This window comes from Trichosurus vulpecula, chromosome 3, assembly GCF_011100635.1.
Source record: "Trichosurus vulpecula isolate mTriVul1 chromosome 3, mTriVul1.pri, whole genome shotgun sequence".
In the NCBI taxonomy this organism is placed as follows: domain Eukaryota; kingdom Metazoa; phylum Chordata; class Mammalia; order Diprotodontia; family Phalangeridae; genus Trichosurus; species Trichosurus vulpecula.
Window position 1 is genome coordinate 206,725,697 of NC_050575.1, and position 19,180 is coordinate 206,744,876.

At 39.2% G+C, this 19,180-nt stretch overlaps 1 protein-coding gene across 1 annotated transcript in view; it reads left to right on the forward strand.

Annotated features, from left to right (window-relative positions):
* The first annotated feature begins 2,958 nt into the window (after positions 1-2,958).
* The window catches only part of CCDC25 (coiled-coil domain containing 25), a 46,126-nt gene continuing 29,904 nt past the window's right edge, over positions 2,959-19,180 (forward strand). Inside the window, exons 1-2 of the mRNA XM_036750234.1 lie at positions 2,959-3,119; positions 10,034-10,081. Of these exons, the coding sequence (XP_036606129.1) occupies positions 3,095-3,119; positions 10,034-10,081 (73 nt within the window). The 5' untranslated portion in view covers positions 2,959-3,094. The remainder of the gene's footprint in view (positions 3,120-10,033; positions 10,082-19,180) is intronic.

The window sequence follows — 19,180 nt, forward strand, 5'->3', positions numbered from 1 at the left end:
GGTAAGAGAGAATGGCCAAAGATTGTCCCCTCTGGTCTCCTCAGAGAAGTAACTGGACTAGTTATATTTATCTCCACCACTCTGTACCTTCTCTAACAACGGCCTAAATATTGCTACTTTAGAGGAATGATTTTTTCCTTAGGTTTAGCCACTTTCACCGTCATTCTTCTTTAAAAAGAAAGAAGTATCTTAAGCTCACGTCTGAAATCTTGACCCTTCCCACCAAAAATGCTAATTATAGAAAAGACCATGAGTAGTGAGTAAATCCATTTATCCACAGATCTCAAACAGAAATCAGAGAAGTTATGCTTATTAGATATACAAACACACTCTTTAGATGACAGTGAGATATTTCAGCTCAGTCAAGAGAGGGAAACCTTGATCTAACCCAAAGGGAAATTCCCCAAACTCTCAAATGAAACAAAACTGGAAATCAGGACATATTGAGGACCTGGATTTCTCCTGGCATGTCTGGCTTCTGACGTTTATCTCTCTCTCCTTGAGTAGAGTCTGGAACTGTGTAATGATTATTTGTTAAAGTTAGTGGAATATACTATGTATTTTTCAAGCAGTCTTGACTTCAATAAAAGAAAGTTGAAATATTATACTATTAAGGTAGTACTATTGAACTGGCAGATAGCCGTCGAAATGAAGAGCACTGGGCTTGGAATCCGTAAGACATCTTCCTGAGTTCAAATATGATCTCAGACACTTATTAGCTGTGTGACCCTGGGCAAGTCACTTAACCCACTTTGCCTTGGTTTCCTCATCTGTATAAGGAGCTGGAGAAGGAAATGACAAACCATTCCAGTATCCTTGCCAAGAAAACCGCAAATGGGGTCACAAAGAATCAGACAACAAAAACACTGTATTTGAAGTTTAAAAATATCTGCATTCAAATCCTGGTTTGACCACTTCATTTTTTTAGAACTTCCTTTCCTTCTCTAAAAAGTGTTCAGATTAGATATTTCTAAAGGTTCAGATTGGATAATTTTTCTATCCAAACCTAAAAGTCTACGGTTTGGAAGGGAGTTTCCTTGTTTTCCTCTCTTGGTTGAGAAAAAATCGCAAGTCTGGTTATATATTTCCTCAGGCAGATCAGTCCACTGCCTAATTCCACACCCCCTCCCATGCCTGGAAAAATGGCTTCCTCAGCTCCACTCCAGCCTTCAAGGCTCACCTCCTATAATGCCACTCCTAGTTTTCCCCATATCCTTTCAATGTGTCAATACAACTTCAAATCATGTCATCATTTCCCTGATGTCGTGGTCCTCTTCAAAAACGAAGGACAAACTCAACCTGTGAGTACCCTCCTCCTCTCCCTCTCCTTCTTCTTCTGCCCAAAAGAAGGTACATTTTGATGGCTGAAGGGTGCCTCCTTAACTTCGTTTTACTGGCTAGATTTCTTTTTTAAAAAGCAAGCCTTAAACCCAATTCATTTTGGAGCTCACAGATTGGACAACTGGTACCATCCTGACCTCCTAGCACAGAATGAATGTAAATACTAAATAGTAACTGTTTCTCTTTTGGCCAAGAGCCCTGAGGGTCTTCCCCTCCCAGTTTGATTTTTTTTTGACTTTTGATTAAAAAAATTAAAAAGTAATCCCTTGATTAATTTCTTAAAGAGGCCACTCAAAGTGAGAACCTGAAAAGGCCTGAGCCTAAAAGGGCCAGGGTCTCCCTTTGCATCCTGGGCCATCTCCAGTCATCCTGGTAAATATCAGACCACTGGACTAGTTGGCTCTGGAGGAGAAAGTGAGGCTGGTGACCTTGCATTTCCCTCCCTCCCTCAAATCAAAGTCATGTCATGATTTCCCCGATCTCACGGCCCTCTTCCAAAACGAAGGACAAACACTACAACATCTGCTCCATCTTCCAAAAATTACTTTGTATTTTACTTTGCATACTTCTTGTTCCCCGACCTTTCCTGCCCTCCTTGAATCATCGTAATTTAATCAATGACATTTACTGTGCCCCTGAGAAGCTTGACATGGTGGGATAGGGGGTCTAGAGCCAGGCTGCCCGTCTCAGGGAGACCTGGGTTCAAGAACGGTACTTGCCCTCAGAGTTCATACTGATGAGGGCCCAGTCTCTGGGAACCCCCTTGAATCTGGAATGCAGTCTCTGGGAGCCCCCTTGAACTGTCCTTGAATCTTCCAACTGGATCTGGCCTTCCCCTAAGGCCACAAGCCTCACATTATCTTTAGTCCCAAATCTCTACCTAGCCTCACCCTTTGTTGTTCAGCTACTTCCCACCCTTAATCCCATTGTTACCTCACCTTGCCCTCCTTGGACTTCCCCTCAAGACCCTCCCTAAAGCCCTCCTCTAGTCACCCCAGACCACCCCTCAATCCCTCCTACAATCTTTGTGTATATAATCTCCATCTTGCCTCCATGAAGGTGCTCAGATTCAATCTAATTCAGTAGGTTGAATCTCACAAAGAGGGGAGGGGGAATTTCTTAAGACAGCCCATTGTGGTGAATCCTTAATAAACTTTCTCTTTTCCCTTGCCTGAGAAGGCTTGAGTCGAATTCTTTCGGCAGGACCCCATGCGGCAATATTTTGGGGTGTCCAGCACCCTTCAACCTTTTACCTCTACAATACTTTCTAAGTAACTAAAAGCCTTTCGGGCAGGAATTACTCATTTTTCTGTATTCCAGATCCCAGTTTGTTAAATTTAAGTGAATTGGACTGCACTGTTTCTGCTTTCACAAACTGGAACCACCTTAATGGAGAAATTGGATTTTAGGGGTCTTTACACGGTTTAAATTTCTCCTACGTACCCAGCGTATTTAAGTACTCCCGCCGCCCTCTCTATCCAAGCCAATAAACCACAGGTACCAAAGCCACGTGGACACCCAACAGGAGCGCCGCTAACGTGCCAGTTACTAAGATGGCGGGGTCGACGTTATGACGTTGAGCGCTAACGTAAACAGGAAGTGCCTGGTCTGAGGGGCGGGGCCGGGAGAAAGTTCCGGCGGAGATACAGATTGACTGACTGACGGACTTGGTTCGGCTTCCCGGCAGCCGCTCTGAGCCCGTACCTCGGAGCTGAGGGCGGCCTGAGGAGGAGCCGCCGCCGGCGCCGGCATCATGGTGTTCTACTTCACCAGCCACGGTGAGTGAGGGCGGGAAGGGAGAACTGGCGGCGCCCTGGGACTCAGGGTCCCCTCTCCCTCCCTTCCTCCGCTCCAAGTGCTCCTGGGCTCGTGGCGAGAGTTCGGCCCTCTAGGGCCAGCCCCGCGCAGGCCTCGCTCCCTCCGGGCGTTGTGACTCAAGTAGACAAACGAGCCCAAAGTGGAGGCCGAGCCCTTGAGCTCGTTCTAGTGGCAGCCTTGAGGCATCACTGACTTCCTCTCTGGTCCTCAGTTTCCCCTTTTGGTAAAAAAGAACCCATTCGTCGCCCCTCTGGTCCCGGTACTTGTTGCTCGCCCTCTTACTCCCTTCTCCCCTTCGAGGTTTCCACCTGCAGGGGTTTTCTCTGCTCACCGCTTTCCCCAGAGTTGGCTCACCTCCGGGTGAAGGCGTATTTCTTCGTCTGGGAGCCTACTGAGATCCAGTGCCACCTTCTGACAGCTCTGGGTTATCGAAAGTGTGCCTTAATCAGAGGGCTGAGAAGGGCCCTCTAGTCTTTAGGATAACTATTCAACAAACATTTATTAAATACTTATACAGGGACTTAAGTGGAACAGTTGGAAAGCAAGAAGACATGGCTTGAACTTGGTGCATTATATAGCACAGGACACGCCACGTGGGATGCTGCAGTTTTTGGGCATCATTGAACTAATTGTACTCAGGAACGGTCTAGCTAAATCTGACAGAAAAACAAATGAAGATTTAGAGCTTTGGTGTCAAACTTAAATAGAATCAGGGGACCACTAAACCGTACAAAAGTATCCTAGCATTGAAGCATACTTTTTTCACTTTATTATTCTTAATTCATTAGTTCATTTATTTGCATCATAGCTAACATTGGAAATATATTTTGCATGACTTCACACGTATGACTGGATATGTTGCTTGCTTTTTCTATAGATGGAGGAGGAACTAGAGGAAAGATGAGAATTTGGAACTCAAAACTTTTTTTAAAAGTGTGAAAAAATGATAAATTTAAAAATGTAATTGGGAATATTAGTGAAATAACTGAAAATATGATTTTAAAAAGGATCCTTGCAGGCTGAATATTGACTTAGAAAACCCCATATTGTCTTATCTATGTTCTGTAGGATTTTTATTTATTTTGTCAAATGTTTCTCAGTTACATTTTAATATGGTTCAGCCTCACTCCCAAGTGGGAAGTGGAGTTTTGGTGGGGGCCTCCTATTTGACACCTAAGATTTAGAGCACTGTGTAGGACAGTAAAAGAGTCCTGTTGCTTATAACCTCTGTCACTTTTATTACCTTGATCAAGTCACCTTTTATGTCCTCATTTTTCTTACCTGTGCAATGTGTTGGACTTAGATTACCTCTGAGTTTCCTTCCAATTCTAAATATATGATTAGAGGGCCTTCTAAGGGCCCTCCCAGGTCTAAATTTGTGATGAGATAGGCTTCTAAGTTCCTTTTTCAGCTCTAAATCTATGAACCAATGATCTTGTGAAGCTGAAATTCAGTCACTGTGTAAGGTTTGTATTCCAGATCTTGGAAATTGCCCTTTGTGTGTGTATTTTTTTTAAATCTGTGGCATTCTGCCTTATTGATAATAAAGAGAGAAGAGAATGCTATTCCTTAAGTCCTTCGTGATGCTTTTTTAATTTCTGATTCTTTGCTAGAGGTGAGACTTTAATAAAGATTATTAAATTTCATCTTATGCCAGCTAAGTGGCGGTAGGATTGATTTATGTTGCTTACTGGGTTGGTATGTTCTTTTGAAATGGGATTTTAGATAGAGTAGTTGCTTTTGAGCTTTGAGGTATTCTTGTTTTATCAGTACCCTCTAATTACTTTTATTCTTGTGTTTGCTTTGGAGTGGGGCCTGGTATTAATGGAAGAGTGCTACGTCTTAGAACAGTTAAGGATTTTAGATATCTGGTCCAGTATATTTATTTTTTGCGTGAGACTGAGACCCAGAAAAGGTAAGTGGCTTTGTCAAGGATACATCAATTTCAAAATGGCAGTGGATCATACACTTATAGGTTGAATGGTTTTGAAGGGTTCTTGTCCAGTCCCCACCTTTTAGAGATGAGGAAATTGAAGCCCAGAGAAGTAAAAAAAAAAAACATTTTTTCCACGGTCACACAGGAAGTTTGGCCTCTATTTCCTTGACTTCTCAGTCTAGTTTGTCTTCCACTATACTATACTAATTTAACATTTTTGGATGAATTAATATGATCATAAGGAGCATCAGTTGTTTATATGGTGATGCTATAGCAATAAATTGTTTTCTTTATAGCTCTTTTTTATACCCCTTGTCACCTTTTGCTGACATCAGCATCCTCTCTGTGACGGAACTTATTGATTCCCCTTCCCTTTGTTATTATCTCCACTTTATCTAGTATATAGTCTTTGTACAAAGTCATTTGCAAGTTATCCCCCCCATTAAACTTTGAGTTCCTTGACACCAGGGGCTATTTTTTGGATTTCTTTGTATCTAATGCTTGTTAACTTGACTTCCAATTTGTAGTTTATTTGCTAAGGACCTAGCTAAGGACCTAGCCAAGGACACTTGTTAGAACTGAATATAAAATACAGATGTCCTGAATTAGGGTTTGTGCCCTCTCCTCTAATTCTGAAATTCATGAGGTTTAATGTCTCTGGATTTTTAAGTTTAGGCTACTAAGGGACCTTTTTTCTTTTTTTTTAAAACTAATTTCCTGATTATCAACTGAATGCAGAATTTCAGAGAATAGCAAGGAGAGATAAGGTTTTCTTAAATGAGCAGTACAAAGAAATAGAAGAAAACAATAGAATGGGAAAGACAGGATCTCTGTAAGAAAATTTGAGATATCAAGGAAAAATTTCATGCAAAAATGGGCATGATAAAAGAGAAATGTTAGGGATTTAAGAGAAGGAGAAGAGATTAAAAGAGGTGGCAAGGATATGCAAAAGAAATAAACAAGAAAGATCTTTATATCACCAATAACAATGATGGTTTGGTTACTGTTCTAGAGCCAGACATCCTGGAGAGTGAAGTCAAGTGGGCCTTAGGAAGCATTGCTAACAGTAAGGCTAGTGGAGGTGATGGACTTCCTGCTGAGCTATTTAAAATCCTAAAATATAATGCTGTTACAGTGCTGCACTCGATATGCCAGCAGAGTTGGAAAACACAACAGTGGCCATTGGATGGGAAAAGATCAGTTTATGTCCCAGTCCTAAAGAAGGGCAGTGCCAAGGAATTCTCAAATTATTTTGAACAGTTGCACTCATTTCACACACCGGCAAGGTTGTGCTCAGGATTCTGCAAGCTAGGCTTTGGTAACATGTGAACCAAGAATTACCAGAAGAGCAGGCTTGTTTTCAAAGAGGTAGAGGAACTAGAGACTAAATTACCAAATTACCTTTGACTGTGTGGTTCACAACAAAATGTGGCAAATCCTCAAAGAGGTGGGAGTACCAGATCATCTTATTTGTCTCCTGAGGAATCTGTATACGGGCCAAGATGCAACAGTTAGAACTGAATATGGAACAACTGATTGGTTTAAGACTGGACAAGAGTATGAGAAGACTGTATATTGTCACCTTATTTAACTTACTTGCAGAATACATATGCAAAATTCCGGGCCGGATGAATCTAAAGCCAGAATTAAGGTTGCCAGGAGAGATATTAACAATCTCAGATTATGCAGATGATACCACTCTGATGGCAGAGAGTAAAGATGAATTAGGACCTCTTGATGAGGGTGAAAGAGAGGAGTGTAAAAACTGACTTGAAGCTTAACATCAAAAAAATTTAATATCTTGGCAGCTGGTCCCATCAACTTCCTGGCAAATAGGAGAAGAAATGGAAGCAGTGTGGGATTGTATATTCTTGGGTACAAAGATCACTCCCAACAGCTGCTGCAGCAATGAAATTAAAAGATGTTTGCTCCTTGGAAAGAAAGCTATGGCAAGTCTGGACAGCATACTAAAAAGCAGAGACATTACCTTGCTGACAAAGGTCCAAACAGTCAAAAGTTGGAGGACCCTCCCAGGGGACATTTTATTTTGTTTTATTTTATTTTTTGAATTCTGTTCTCCTAAATAGAGCAGAACTGCTTGTTAAGGTAGAAGCGGTGGCTGTTGTGTAGTCTTTTTTCAGTCATGTGTGACTCTTCGTGACCCCTTTTGGGGGTTTCTTGGCAGAGATACTGAATGGTTTGCCATTTTCTTCTCTAGCTCATTTTTATAGATGAGGAAACTGAGGCAAACAGGTTTAAGTGACTTGCCCAGGATCACACAGCTATTAAGTATCTGAGTCTGGATTTGAACACGTGTCTTCCTGACTCCAAGCCCAGTGCTCTATTTACTGTGCCACCTAGCTGCCCTAGTGATGGATACCTTGGAGGAAAATGGCCATTTCTTCAAGGAATTGGTGATAGAGGAGAAGAAAACTTAGATTTGGGGAGAGCAGATTTCAGAGGGTGTGCGAACTCAGTGTCATCTTTGACTCATATCCAGTCCATTGCTAAATCTTGTTTCTACCTTCACAGTATTTCTACACTCCTGTCTGCTTACATAGCATCCCTCACTGCCTCTTGCCTAGACTATTGTAGTAACCTTCTAATTGGTTTTTCTGCCTCATCTCTCTTCTCACTTCAATCAGTCCTTTATTCAGCTGCCAAAGTGACTTTTCTAAATTGTAGGTCTGACCATGTCAACCCCTCACTTCCCCCAAAAGAACTCTAATGTCTCCCTGTTACCTTTAGGATCAAATAGAAATGCCTCTTTGTGGCTTTAAAGCTCTTAATGACCTGACCCTGTCTATAGTTTCTTGTCTTACGCTTTGCTATTCTCTGTGGACTCCATGATGTAGCTGTAATGGCCTACTTGCTGTTCTTCCCTACACTCTGTCTCCTGCCCCCATTTCTTTGTAGTGCCTAAAATGCTCTCCCTCCTCACCTCTATTTCATTACTTCCTTGGCTTCCTTCAAGACTCAGCTCAAATTTCACTTTCCACAGGAGGCCTTTCCCTTTTGCCCTTATTGCTAGGGCTTCCCATTTGAGACCCTCTTCCATCTACTTTGTATTACACAGTGTCCTAAAAACATTAGTGCAATTTTAAGCTTTAATAAACCACAAAGACTTTTGGGACACGCTATGTATCTTGTGTGTATCTAGCTATTTACATGTTGTTTCCCTTACAGTTGTGAGCTCCTTGAGAGCAAGGACTGTTTGGCTTTCTTTGTATCCTCAGCACTATAGTAAGCATTTGACAAATGCTTGTTGATTGACTGACAGGCTGTGTGAGGCTTTGGGTTGTGTTTAATGAGGTGAAATTTAATGGGGATAAATATAACATCTTACACTTAGATTCAAAAAATCATCTACGCAAGTACAAGATTTGAGAAGACGTGGCTAGACAGTAGGTCATCTGAAAGAAGATCTGGGAATTTTAGTAGAATGGAAGTTCACTTGTGAATCAACAACATAACATGGCAGCCAGGAAAACTGATGTGATCTTTGGCTGTGTTAAGAGGCATCCCATCCAAGGATGAGAAGGAGGAAATACGCTGCTGTATAGTCTGAAAAATTGTGTTTAGTTCTGGATGCCATGTTTTAGAAAGAACTTTGATAAAGCTGGGGGGTGCCCAGAGGAGGGCAACTAAGGTGGTGCAAGGACCTTGAGTTCTTGTTATATGAGGATTAGTTTAAGTAACTGAGGATATGTAGTTGGGAGAGGAGATGTTTGGAAGGGAGTGAGGGATCATGATAGCTATCTTCAAATATTTGAAGGACTATCGTGTCATGTTGGAGAGGGAAGGGACTAAGCATTTACATGGTGCCTGTTATGTGCTAGGCACTGTCCTAAGAACTTTCCAAATACTATCTCATTTAACCTTCATGACAACCCTGGAAGGTAGGTGCTATTATGAGCCCCATTTTATAGTTGACGAAACTGAGGCAGAGAAAGGTTAAGTGACTTGTTCAGGGTAACACAGCTAGTAAATGTCTGAGGCTTGATTTTAACTCAGGTCTTCTTGTTTCTAGGCTCAGTGCTGTATCCCCCAAACCACCTAGCTGCCTTTAGGAAGAGGTATTAAATATGTTCCTCTTCCTCGCAGGCAGAATTAGAAACAATTGATAGAAGACAACTTAGGCTTTGATGTTAGGAAAAACCTTCTAACAGAGCAATAAAAGGGGAATGGCTACCTTGAGATAGTGAGTTTCTCCTCACTGGAGATCTTCTAGTTGAGACCGTATGAACACTTGTTATGTGTGTTGAAGAGAATTCTTTTTTCTAGTACCACCGATACTGAAGTCCCTTCAGACTTTGGAATTCTTTCTCTAAATTCAGTTACCCTATGTTCAGCCTTAAAGATGGGAATTCCTTTCCTCTTCTACAAAATTTTGCCTAAATAAACAATAAAATTAGAAAAATATTTCCTAGCTGAAGCTTGGTTCCACAGGTATGAAATGATTATAATAGAGGTCTGACTCCCTGACTAACTTGAACTGAATTTTATAGAGATGAAAAAGTAGGCATATGGGTCATAAATTGATATTTTTATGCTTGTCCTTTTGTGCCAATATCATGTGGGATCTTTTCTTTCAAAATTTAACCTCTGAGGAAGGGGAGGTGACATGATACAATAGAAAAAAAATCACTCAGTTTAGAGAAGAATTGTAAAAAAGTCTGTAACTTTCATCAGGTTCCTTCAACTCTCTAGGCCTCAGTTTCTTCATGTTTGTACATTTTACAAGCCCACTTGCCTTTCAGGAGATATAAAATTACTAAGATTTCAAAACTACATAATACTTACTCTGAGCAAGTAGGAAAGTGACCATGTGCATCATCTTGCTCAAACTTTTCATGTCTGTTTTCATCATGCCAGTGTTTTTGTAAGGTAATGTTTGATGTTATCTGATTTCTTTCCCTTTTTGTATTTTCTTCTTAGCTGATTCATCTGTTTACACCATTTATATGGGAAAGGATAAATATGAAAGTAAGTTTTACAAAGCATTTGATTTTGAAATTTTCAACAGGTAAGCGATACTATTTTTCTTTCTCTTCTGTTTTGCTTTGGGAATGAGTTTTGAGCTTTTGTGAATCAGGTCAAAATCCCATTATTAAGAATTTCAATTAGGTGTCAAAATACATTGGTTCGAATTTTGTTTGTGCTGAATAGTTTTTGAAATTATTAGCCTAGCTGGTGCTTGGAAATCTTATAAAGATTTTCATTATAATGTTAATTGTTATGGAATTTGAAATCTGTATCAACCTGTTTTGGTTGAGATCAGATAAAAATGCTGTGTCATGGGCCTTGAAGACTTTGCTCTCACATTGTTTTTTTCCCTCTCTCCCTAGACAGCTGCTACCTTAGTATAGAAGCTCATTACCCTTCACCTAGACCATTGTAATAGCCTTCTAATTGACCTCCCTGCCTCAAGTCCAGTTCATTCTCCACAATACTGCCAAACTGATTTTCCTGAAGTGCACACCTGACCATTTCTTGTTCTACTCAGCAAACTCCTCTGGCTCTCTATAACTTCAAATATAATTTCTTCTCTCTGGCTTTTTGAGTCCTTTACAGATTGGCCATTGTTCCCCTTTGTGCATTCAGAGCTCTAACCAAACTGACCTTACAATTCCTCATAAACAACCCTTCATTCCTTGCCTGGAATGTACTCCTCAGTTCCACTTTTTAGAATCAGTCAGCTTGTCAGTAAGTGAACATTTACTAGGCACCTAGTATGTACCAGGCACTGTACTAGGTGTTGGGCATACAAAAAAAGGCTGAAGACCATTCCTGTTGTCAAGAAGCTCACAGTCTTAATGGAGGGACAACACACAAACGACTGGGTCTGAACAAGCTGTACACAGGATAAATTTGGAGATAATCACTAGAAGAAAGGTGTTAGAATTAAAGGGAATCAGGAAGGCCTTCCTATTCTGGGGGGAATTTTAGCTGGGACTTGAAAGAAACCAAGATGTGAAAATGAGGAGGGAGAGATTCCACGCATGTGGGACAGCCAGGGAAAATATATGGAGTTGGGAGATGGTGTCTCTTGTTGGAGAACGAACAAGGAGGCCAATGTCATTGATTTTGTGTGTGTGTGTGTGTGTGGAGGGTGGGGTTATAGGAAAACTGGAAAGGCTAAGTTTCGAAAGGCTTTGAATGCCAAACAGAGGATTTTGTATTTGATTCTGGAACCACTGGAGGTATTGAGTAGGGGGAGTGACCTGGCTAGACCTGTGCTTTAGAAAGATCACTTTGGCAACAGAGTGGAGGATGGAGTGGGGTGGGCAGAAACTTATGGCAGGAAAACAAACCATCAGGCTATTGTAATAGTATAGGTGTGAGGTAATGAGGGTCTATTCCTGGGTGGTGGTAGGGTTACAGGAGAATGGGGAGAGTATACAAGAGATCCTAAGAAGTTAGAGTCGATGGGTCTTGATAGCAGATTGGATGTGGGAGGGTGGCGTGAGAGTAAGGAATTGAGAATGACACCTAGATTGTGCACTTAGATGACTGGGAGGATGACTGTGCTCTCAATAGTAAAAGAGAAATTAGGAAGAAGGGAAAGGTTTTGGGGGGAAAATGACAAGTTCAATTTTGGGCATTCTGAGTTTAAGATGTTTAAGGGATATCCAAATTCAAAATGTCCAGTAGGTGGTTGGAGATTTGAGCCTGGAGGTCAGCAGAGAGATTAGATCCTGAAAATAAATTTGAGAATCATCAGCATAGAGGTGATAAGTTAGTCCTTGGCAGCTGATGAGATTACCAAGTAAAATGGAGGGAACTGAGAAGAGGGTACATGACAGAACTCTGGGACACCTAGGGCTATCAGAGATAACCTTAATAAAGATCCAGCAAAGGAAGGAGATGGAGAAGGAACAGTCAAAAATAGGTAGGAGGAGAACTAGGAGAGAGTAGTCCTGAAAATCTAGAAAAAGGGTGATTAACAGTGTCAGAAGCTACAGAGAGGCCAAGAAAGATGAGGATAGGGAAAAGGCCATTAGATTTGGCAATTAAGTGAGAAACCTTTAGTTGAATGATGAGGTTGGAAGTCAGACTGTGGAGAGTTAAGAGGAGAGACTAAAGGAATCCTTAATTCTTTTCAAACATTGCCAACTACATTAAGCCTTTCATGATTCTCCTGTCCCTCTCCCTTCTCCCCAGGTCCTAGTGCCTTTCCTCTCAAATTAACTTGTATATACCTGTATATAAGTACTTACTGTCTCCCCAAGCTAGGTTCCATGAAGCCAGGGACCATTTTAATGTTGTTTTTGTATCCCTAGCACCTAACAGTACCTGGCACTTATTAGCTTCTCAGTGAATGTTTGTTGATTGATTTGATACCTGCTAATGTTTCTGAGACTGAATAAGAAACATTTTTCATGCTTTAGCATTTGTGTCACTTTTGATTGTGTAGTAAAACCAAGTTTCTTCTTTGTAGTCCAAGTTGCTACTTGAATATTATAATTTAGGGTATAGCTTTTACATTACAAAAATTGAGGAGAGAGGCTAGACTACAGGTTGACTCCCTTGGGCTAAAGGTAATAGTTTGTTGTCCTGATACTCAGAATCCTGAGGACCTTGGGGAGGGGAAGGAAGGGGAGGGGAGGGGGGAGAGAGAGAGAGAGGGAGAGAGAGAGAAAGAAAGAAGGAAGGAGTGTGTGGAGGTGGTTAGGTATAGGAAAGGGAGAGCAACATTGAGGGCCAGAGGGAAGTTAGAGTCATAGTGCTTCTACGCCACAGCCATGGAGCTGAGGTGTTCATCCAGTGCTCCCTTCAGTCACCTAAGAGTTCCCTGGGCCCTTTCTCTCCCCCCAATTGGAGGGAGGGCTCACAGGGCAAAATAACTCTGCCTGAGGGAAAACAGAGCTGAGCTGTTGTATTTATGGGGCCTCTCCCTGGTTCTCTAGTTTTTGTTTTCTTTTTCTGGGTTTCCTCTTTTCTTTTCCTTGAAACATGGATGAAAATAAGAGTCTCTTAAAGCATAGTGTAAATCCATTGATTGCTGAGCCTGCCATAAGAGGAAGATAAAGTATTGAGGATCTTGTGGTTTTAAATTTAAGTTCAATATGTAACAGTCGCAAAATATAAGGTCAGAAAGGCAGAATGGGTCAATGACCTGCAAAAGATAAGGTTCACATTATAGAGGTAAACAGCCTGAAAGACCCAAGAGCTCTGATCCCCTTCATAACCACAAACGATGAAACATGCTTACATATCTCCTTGACCAACAGGTGGGATTCAGGGTACAGATTGAAATCTGTTATCCCTTACCTTCGGACTATATATTTTCTTCATATCAGACATCTTTTAATCCTCTTCTTGAAAGTTCCTCATTATTTATGTATTGTAGCTTGCTTATACCCACTGTGAGCTCCCCATTACCATCTGTGTGATACTTCTTTTTAATTCACAGGAGATTGTTGTAGTCCATGTCTGTCTGTCATATACGGGAAAGATAGAATGTTGGTATTAAAAAGATGATGAGAGTTTGTTTTCATGGAAAACTTGGGTAAAGGAGCTTTGCAGCTTCCCAAAGTCAATACAGCTTACTCTCTTGTCTATCTTCAGGCTCAACTCCTAAATATACAGACTGATAGACAAGGTCTGTAGGCTGTCTATCCAAATGTCATAATGTGGGCAATAAACATTCTTCATCCATTTGGTTTTCTTTATGTGAGTAGTCAGGCTTTCAAACTCTTTTGATTGCTTATGGGACTATAACCCTTTTCTATGCACCTTCCTTGTTCCAGGACTTGATATAACTAGCACATCATCTATAAATAGGAACATCTTGAGAACCAGCTTCACTGTCTACATACAGATTACTATAACAAATGTTTTATTGTCGTATGGATATGGAACCACCACACTTACTAGCCTGAACACTGATTCCAGATGTGCCTATGGGGGAGGTCAAAGTGGACCTAAGAGAAACAAAAAAAAAAAAAAGCAGCCAGGTTGTATTAAATGTATGTAGAGGAGATAAAATTATGAGAGAGCTGAAGGATCAATATTCACAGTGTCTAAATGGAGGGGAAAAAACAAAAGACATGGAAAAAAATCTTTGACCTTCTTAATACCAAAAAAGGCAACTGAAAAAAAATCAACAACGACCTACTTTTATACTTAGTCTTCTCCCCATACAAAGTTTCTGTGTGGGTCATATATATACAAATTGAGGTGATCTTTAATGAGGATATCAGGGAATAAACAGATTTTTTTTTGTAAGTGCTGTAATAGGCCACATTTTTACCATTTCATAGTGTATAAGAATATAAGATCCCGCTGTGCTTATTATTGATTTAGAAAAAAAGCAGTAGAGAAAAATAACACCTTAAAGACTGTTTTTTCAACAAAATGCTTCCCATCCATTTGTAGTGATTATTCAAGATTCCTTGGAACATAACAATAGAAATATCCTTGCTCATTGATTCTCTGATCATAAATATCAAGTGAAGCATAAAACAGGGAGATGTATGCTCAACAAAGGTATTCATCACTGTGTTAGAATAATTCCAGTGTGGATACTGAGTTGCCTTGTACTTGAAGCCCTTTTCCCTCTTCTGTTTGTCTCTGCAAAATAATGGACAGTAGAAGGTGATATACAGGGTGTCCCTAAAGTTTGGACACGTAGGAAAATTGACAGCAACGTGGAGTTATTGCACCGAGTTCATGTGAATCTTGCAAAGCACATCAACCTTTGCATCATAAATGATGCAAATCATATTGAAGGTGTTATTTGTTAATATTCCAATTAAATAAAATGTTGTTGAAAATTCCATTCATTTCATTTCTTGAAAATGTGCATTTTTGCCTATGTGTCCAGACTTTAGGAACACCCTGTAGAGCATCAGGTCTCCACAAGAGCCTAAGGAGGCTTGTGACATCTGCAAGTGCCATTAGCCCATCTCTAAGCCAGAAATGGTACTTTATATTTTTTACCTTTTTGCTGTCTTGTGGACTCTGTGAGAACCCAGTTTCTTAGATTTTGACTTTTCTTTTATTTTTATAGCCAGAGATAACAGTAAGAAATTATTGCTTTTCTAATCTTGACTTCTTTCCTGAAGCCCTTTAAATTAGACCCTTCACTGCTCTTGAATTAATGGAAATTTTTTCTCATCTTCTGGTGATCTTTCATTTCTTACAGTTTTCGTATCTCCTGGCATAGCAGAAAACTACTTTATATACTATAAAGAAATTTTTGGCACAAGCATGATCTTTTCTAAGTAGCTTTTGTCATCCTCAATTTTTTTGATTTTTTGGATAGACAGATATAAATCATAGCTTTGGCAATTTCTTATTTTCTCACAAAGGGTAGCTTATTCCTCTCATTGGCCAGCAGGTGGAATCAGAGTCATTCATGGTATGAAAATGAGAGAAAATAAACCACAGGATCTCAAAAGTTGTAAGGAACCTCTCAGCTTGGATTCTTTTCTTTTTATAACTTTATTTTTATTCTAAGCTTAACAAACAACAAACAAAATGGACATTTCCATATACATATTAGAACATAAAACGATTGTACAAAAAACTCCAGATCTCTGTTATGTATAGTATGCTTTTCTTTTTCAAGTATTTAAGTTCAACTTGAAACTTTCAAACTGTCCCATTTGGCCAATCTTCTTTCTGACCTTTTTTTTCCTTTCTCTGCATTAAAAAAAAAAAACAGGAAAATGCCTCAGCGACCTTCTTTTCCTCTCCTTCTCTCCTCTCTCTTTCCCTCTCCATTATATGGGGAACAAGTCCTCTAACAGATACACTAAGTTTCAAGCAAAACAAATGTCTACATTAACTGTGTCTGAAAATGTGTGTCTTCTGTATCTTAAGTTCATCACTTCATCTTAGGTTATCTAAAAACCATTGAAATTCCTGAATTTATTTTTATCTTTTCTGCCTACCCCACAGTGGAGAACAAAAAGGCCAAAAAGAAAGGACAGTAAGTCAAACAACTACCATATTTTAAAGTGACTAAAAAGCAATGATTATCTTTTTAAACTAACAACTTCTACATTCAAATAAGTGAATTTCTACATTCAGTATTCCCTTTAGTCTTAGTTTCCTCATCTGTAAAATAGGGATAAATCTACCCCAAAGGACTATTGTAAAGGAATACATTAAATGAAGTAATGTATCTGAAAATGCTTTATAAACTGTGAACAGAGGTTAATTCACGGTCATCTATCTAGTTAGTTAGTGACACGGCCAAAATTTTAATTCAGGTCTTTTGGCTCCCAGTCGAGTTATATCTGTCAGTTATGCTAAATGTGTTTTTCTTTATTTGTGTGTTTCTTGTTTTGTTACTGTTTTTTAATCACCACCAAAGACCGGCTCTGTTGCCTCATTGTGGTATGATTATGACCCAGGGTCTTGAGGGCTATGCCAGTAGATAGTACATGCAAATTTACTAAGGCAAAGCTGTTTGTCTGAGATCATCACCAGAAGGTTGGTGATGAAGTGCTGTGGCTGTGAAAGTTGTAGACTTTTTAGTAGGCATAGTGGAGTTATGGTTTCCATTGATAGAAGGAGAACCCACACCAAACAAAATATGATATTGATACCTTGGTATCTAAGTATTTTTAAATAAAAATTAAATAGATTATTTCAGCCAATTCAGTGTAAGAAGTTTAAAATATCTCTTTCTCTTCATTTATATGGTAGAACAATAAGAACTTTTTTTTAAATTCTTAGGCAATTCCTCAGTTTGGAATGAATTGAGGAAGAAACTGGTTTTGTTGTTGTTCAGTCATGTCCAGCTCTTCATGACTCTATGGACCATATCATACCAATACTGGCCATGGGGTTTTCTTGGCAAGGATACTGCAGTGGTTTGCCATTTATTTCTCCAGAGACAAACAAAAATTAAGTGACTTGCCCAGAGTCACACAGCTAGTATGTATCTGAGGTCACATTTGTACTTTGGTCTTCCTGACTCTAAGCCCAGTGCTCCATTCACTGAGCCACCTGACTGCCTGAAGACCCAATATTCATTCTAAATCTACAGAAAAAGCTATTTCTCTTAAAGTTGGATTATCAATTTAGTTGTTTTTGAATCTAGGCATTCAAATTAAATAACTTCCCTTAGTTTACTGGTATGATTTTGTTTAAAATTTATCAGGAAGCATATGTATGTATATATTCCAGATCATGTTGACTCTTTAAAAAATTTTTAAATTAAACATTTATTTCTTCTTTCCACCTCACCCTTCATTGAAAAACAAAATAAAACCCTCGTTTGTAACATTTGCATAGTCACGAAAAACAAATTCTCACATTGCCCATGTCCACAAATATATGTCTTGTTGGAGGAACTTCAGGATAGTAAGTTTTGGAAGGTCATACTAGAAAAAAGGCTTTGAAGATGGGCCTGGTGTTGAACTGTTGCCTATAATCTGAGGACAAGGCTAATTAAATTCAGAGAGCCGCATCATTAGAAAGTTAATGGTGAAGTGCTTTGCTGGTAAAAATTGATTTAATTTGCATGTGATTTGGATAATTTTTGCTTTTCATATGGCAATGGATAGCTTGGACTTCTTTCTCAGAAAACTGCCTGCTTATAACCATTGACCATTTATCAATTGGAGAATAGCCCTTATTCTTAAAAATGTGAATAATTTCTTTGTATAGCTTAGAAATTACATCTTTATCAGGAGCTTTGCTCAAAAGATTTTTTTCCAGTTAATTGTTTTTTCTTCTAATCTCAGCTGCATTTGATTTTGTTTTTGCAAAACTTTTAAATTTTAAGTAAACAATTGGCAATTTTATCTGCTGTAATCAGGAACTCTTCCCCTGTTTATAGATTTGAAAGGTAACTTCTTCTTTGCCCCTCTAATTTGTTTAAGATGTGACCTTTTAAATCTAAGGCATTGTGAAATGTTGGTCTAAATCTCATTTCTGCCAGCCTTATTTCCCATTTTCCTAGTAGTTTTTGTTGAATACTGAGTTCTTATCCTGATAGCTAGGGCTTTTAGGTTTACTGAACACTAGGTAACTAAGTTCCTTTATGTATATGTGGTGTACCCACCCAATCTTCTTTACCAATCATTCTTTCTATTTTTTTAACCAGTCCCAAGTAGTTTTGTTTATTACTGCATTGTAGTGCATTTTAAGATCAGGTACTACTAGGGCCCTCAGAATTCTTGACCTTTTGTTCCTCCAGATTTATTTCATTTTTTTGTTTTAGCTCTACAAAATAAAACTTTGGTAGTTTGATTGGTATGACACTGAATATTGGTGTCATTTTTATTATATTGGTTCAGTCTTCTTGTAAGCTTTAATATTTTTTGTTGACTAAGACCTATCTATTTCTGTTATGTCTGTTGTAGTTGTAGTCATGTAGTTCCTATGTATATCTTAGTGGTTGAATCCTAAGTATTTTATACATTCTGTAGTTTTTTTAAGAGGCAGCTAGATGGATAGAGTGCTGGACTGGGAGTCAGGAAGAACTGAATTCAAATCATCCTTAGACACTAGTTGTGTGAGCCAGGGCAAATTGCTTAACCTCTGTTTGCCTTTATCCATTGGAGAAGGAAGTGGCAAACCACTCCAGTGTCTTTGTCAAGGAAACTTCATAGACAGTATTGGTGTGCTATGGTCTGATGGGGTCCTGAAGAGTTTGAGGAACAACAATAACAAGTTGTTTTAAATGGAATTTTTCTGTCTCTTCCTGCTGAATTTTGTTAGTAATATACAGAAGTACTGACTACTTTAATGGATTCATTTTATATTCTGCTATTTTGCTGACGTTATTAATTTCAGTTAATTTCTTAGCTAATTCTTTAGGGTTCTCTAAGTAAACTATCATCTCATCTACAAAAAGCAAAACAATTATTTCTTTTTCAGATGTGATGGTTTTTACATATACATACACCTACCCATGTATACGTTTCTTACACTTTATTCTTTTTTTTTAAAATTTATTTAATATATTTAGTTTTCAGCATTGATTTTCACAAGAGTGTGAATTACAAATTTTCACCCCATTTCTACCCTCCCGCCCACTCCAAGATAACATACATTCTGGTTGCCCCGTTCCCCAGTCAGTCCTCTCTTCTGTCACCCCACTCCCCTCCCATCCCCTTTTCC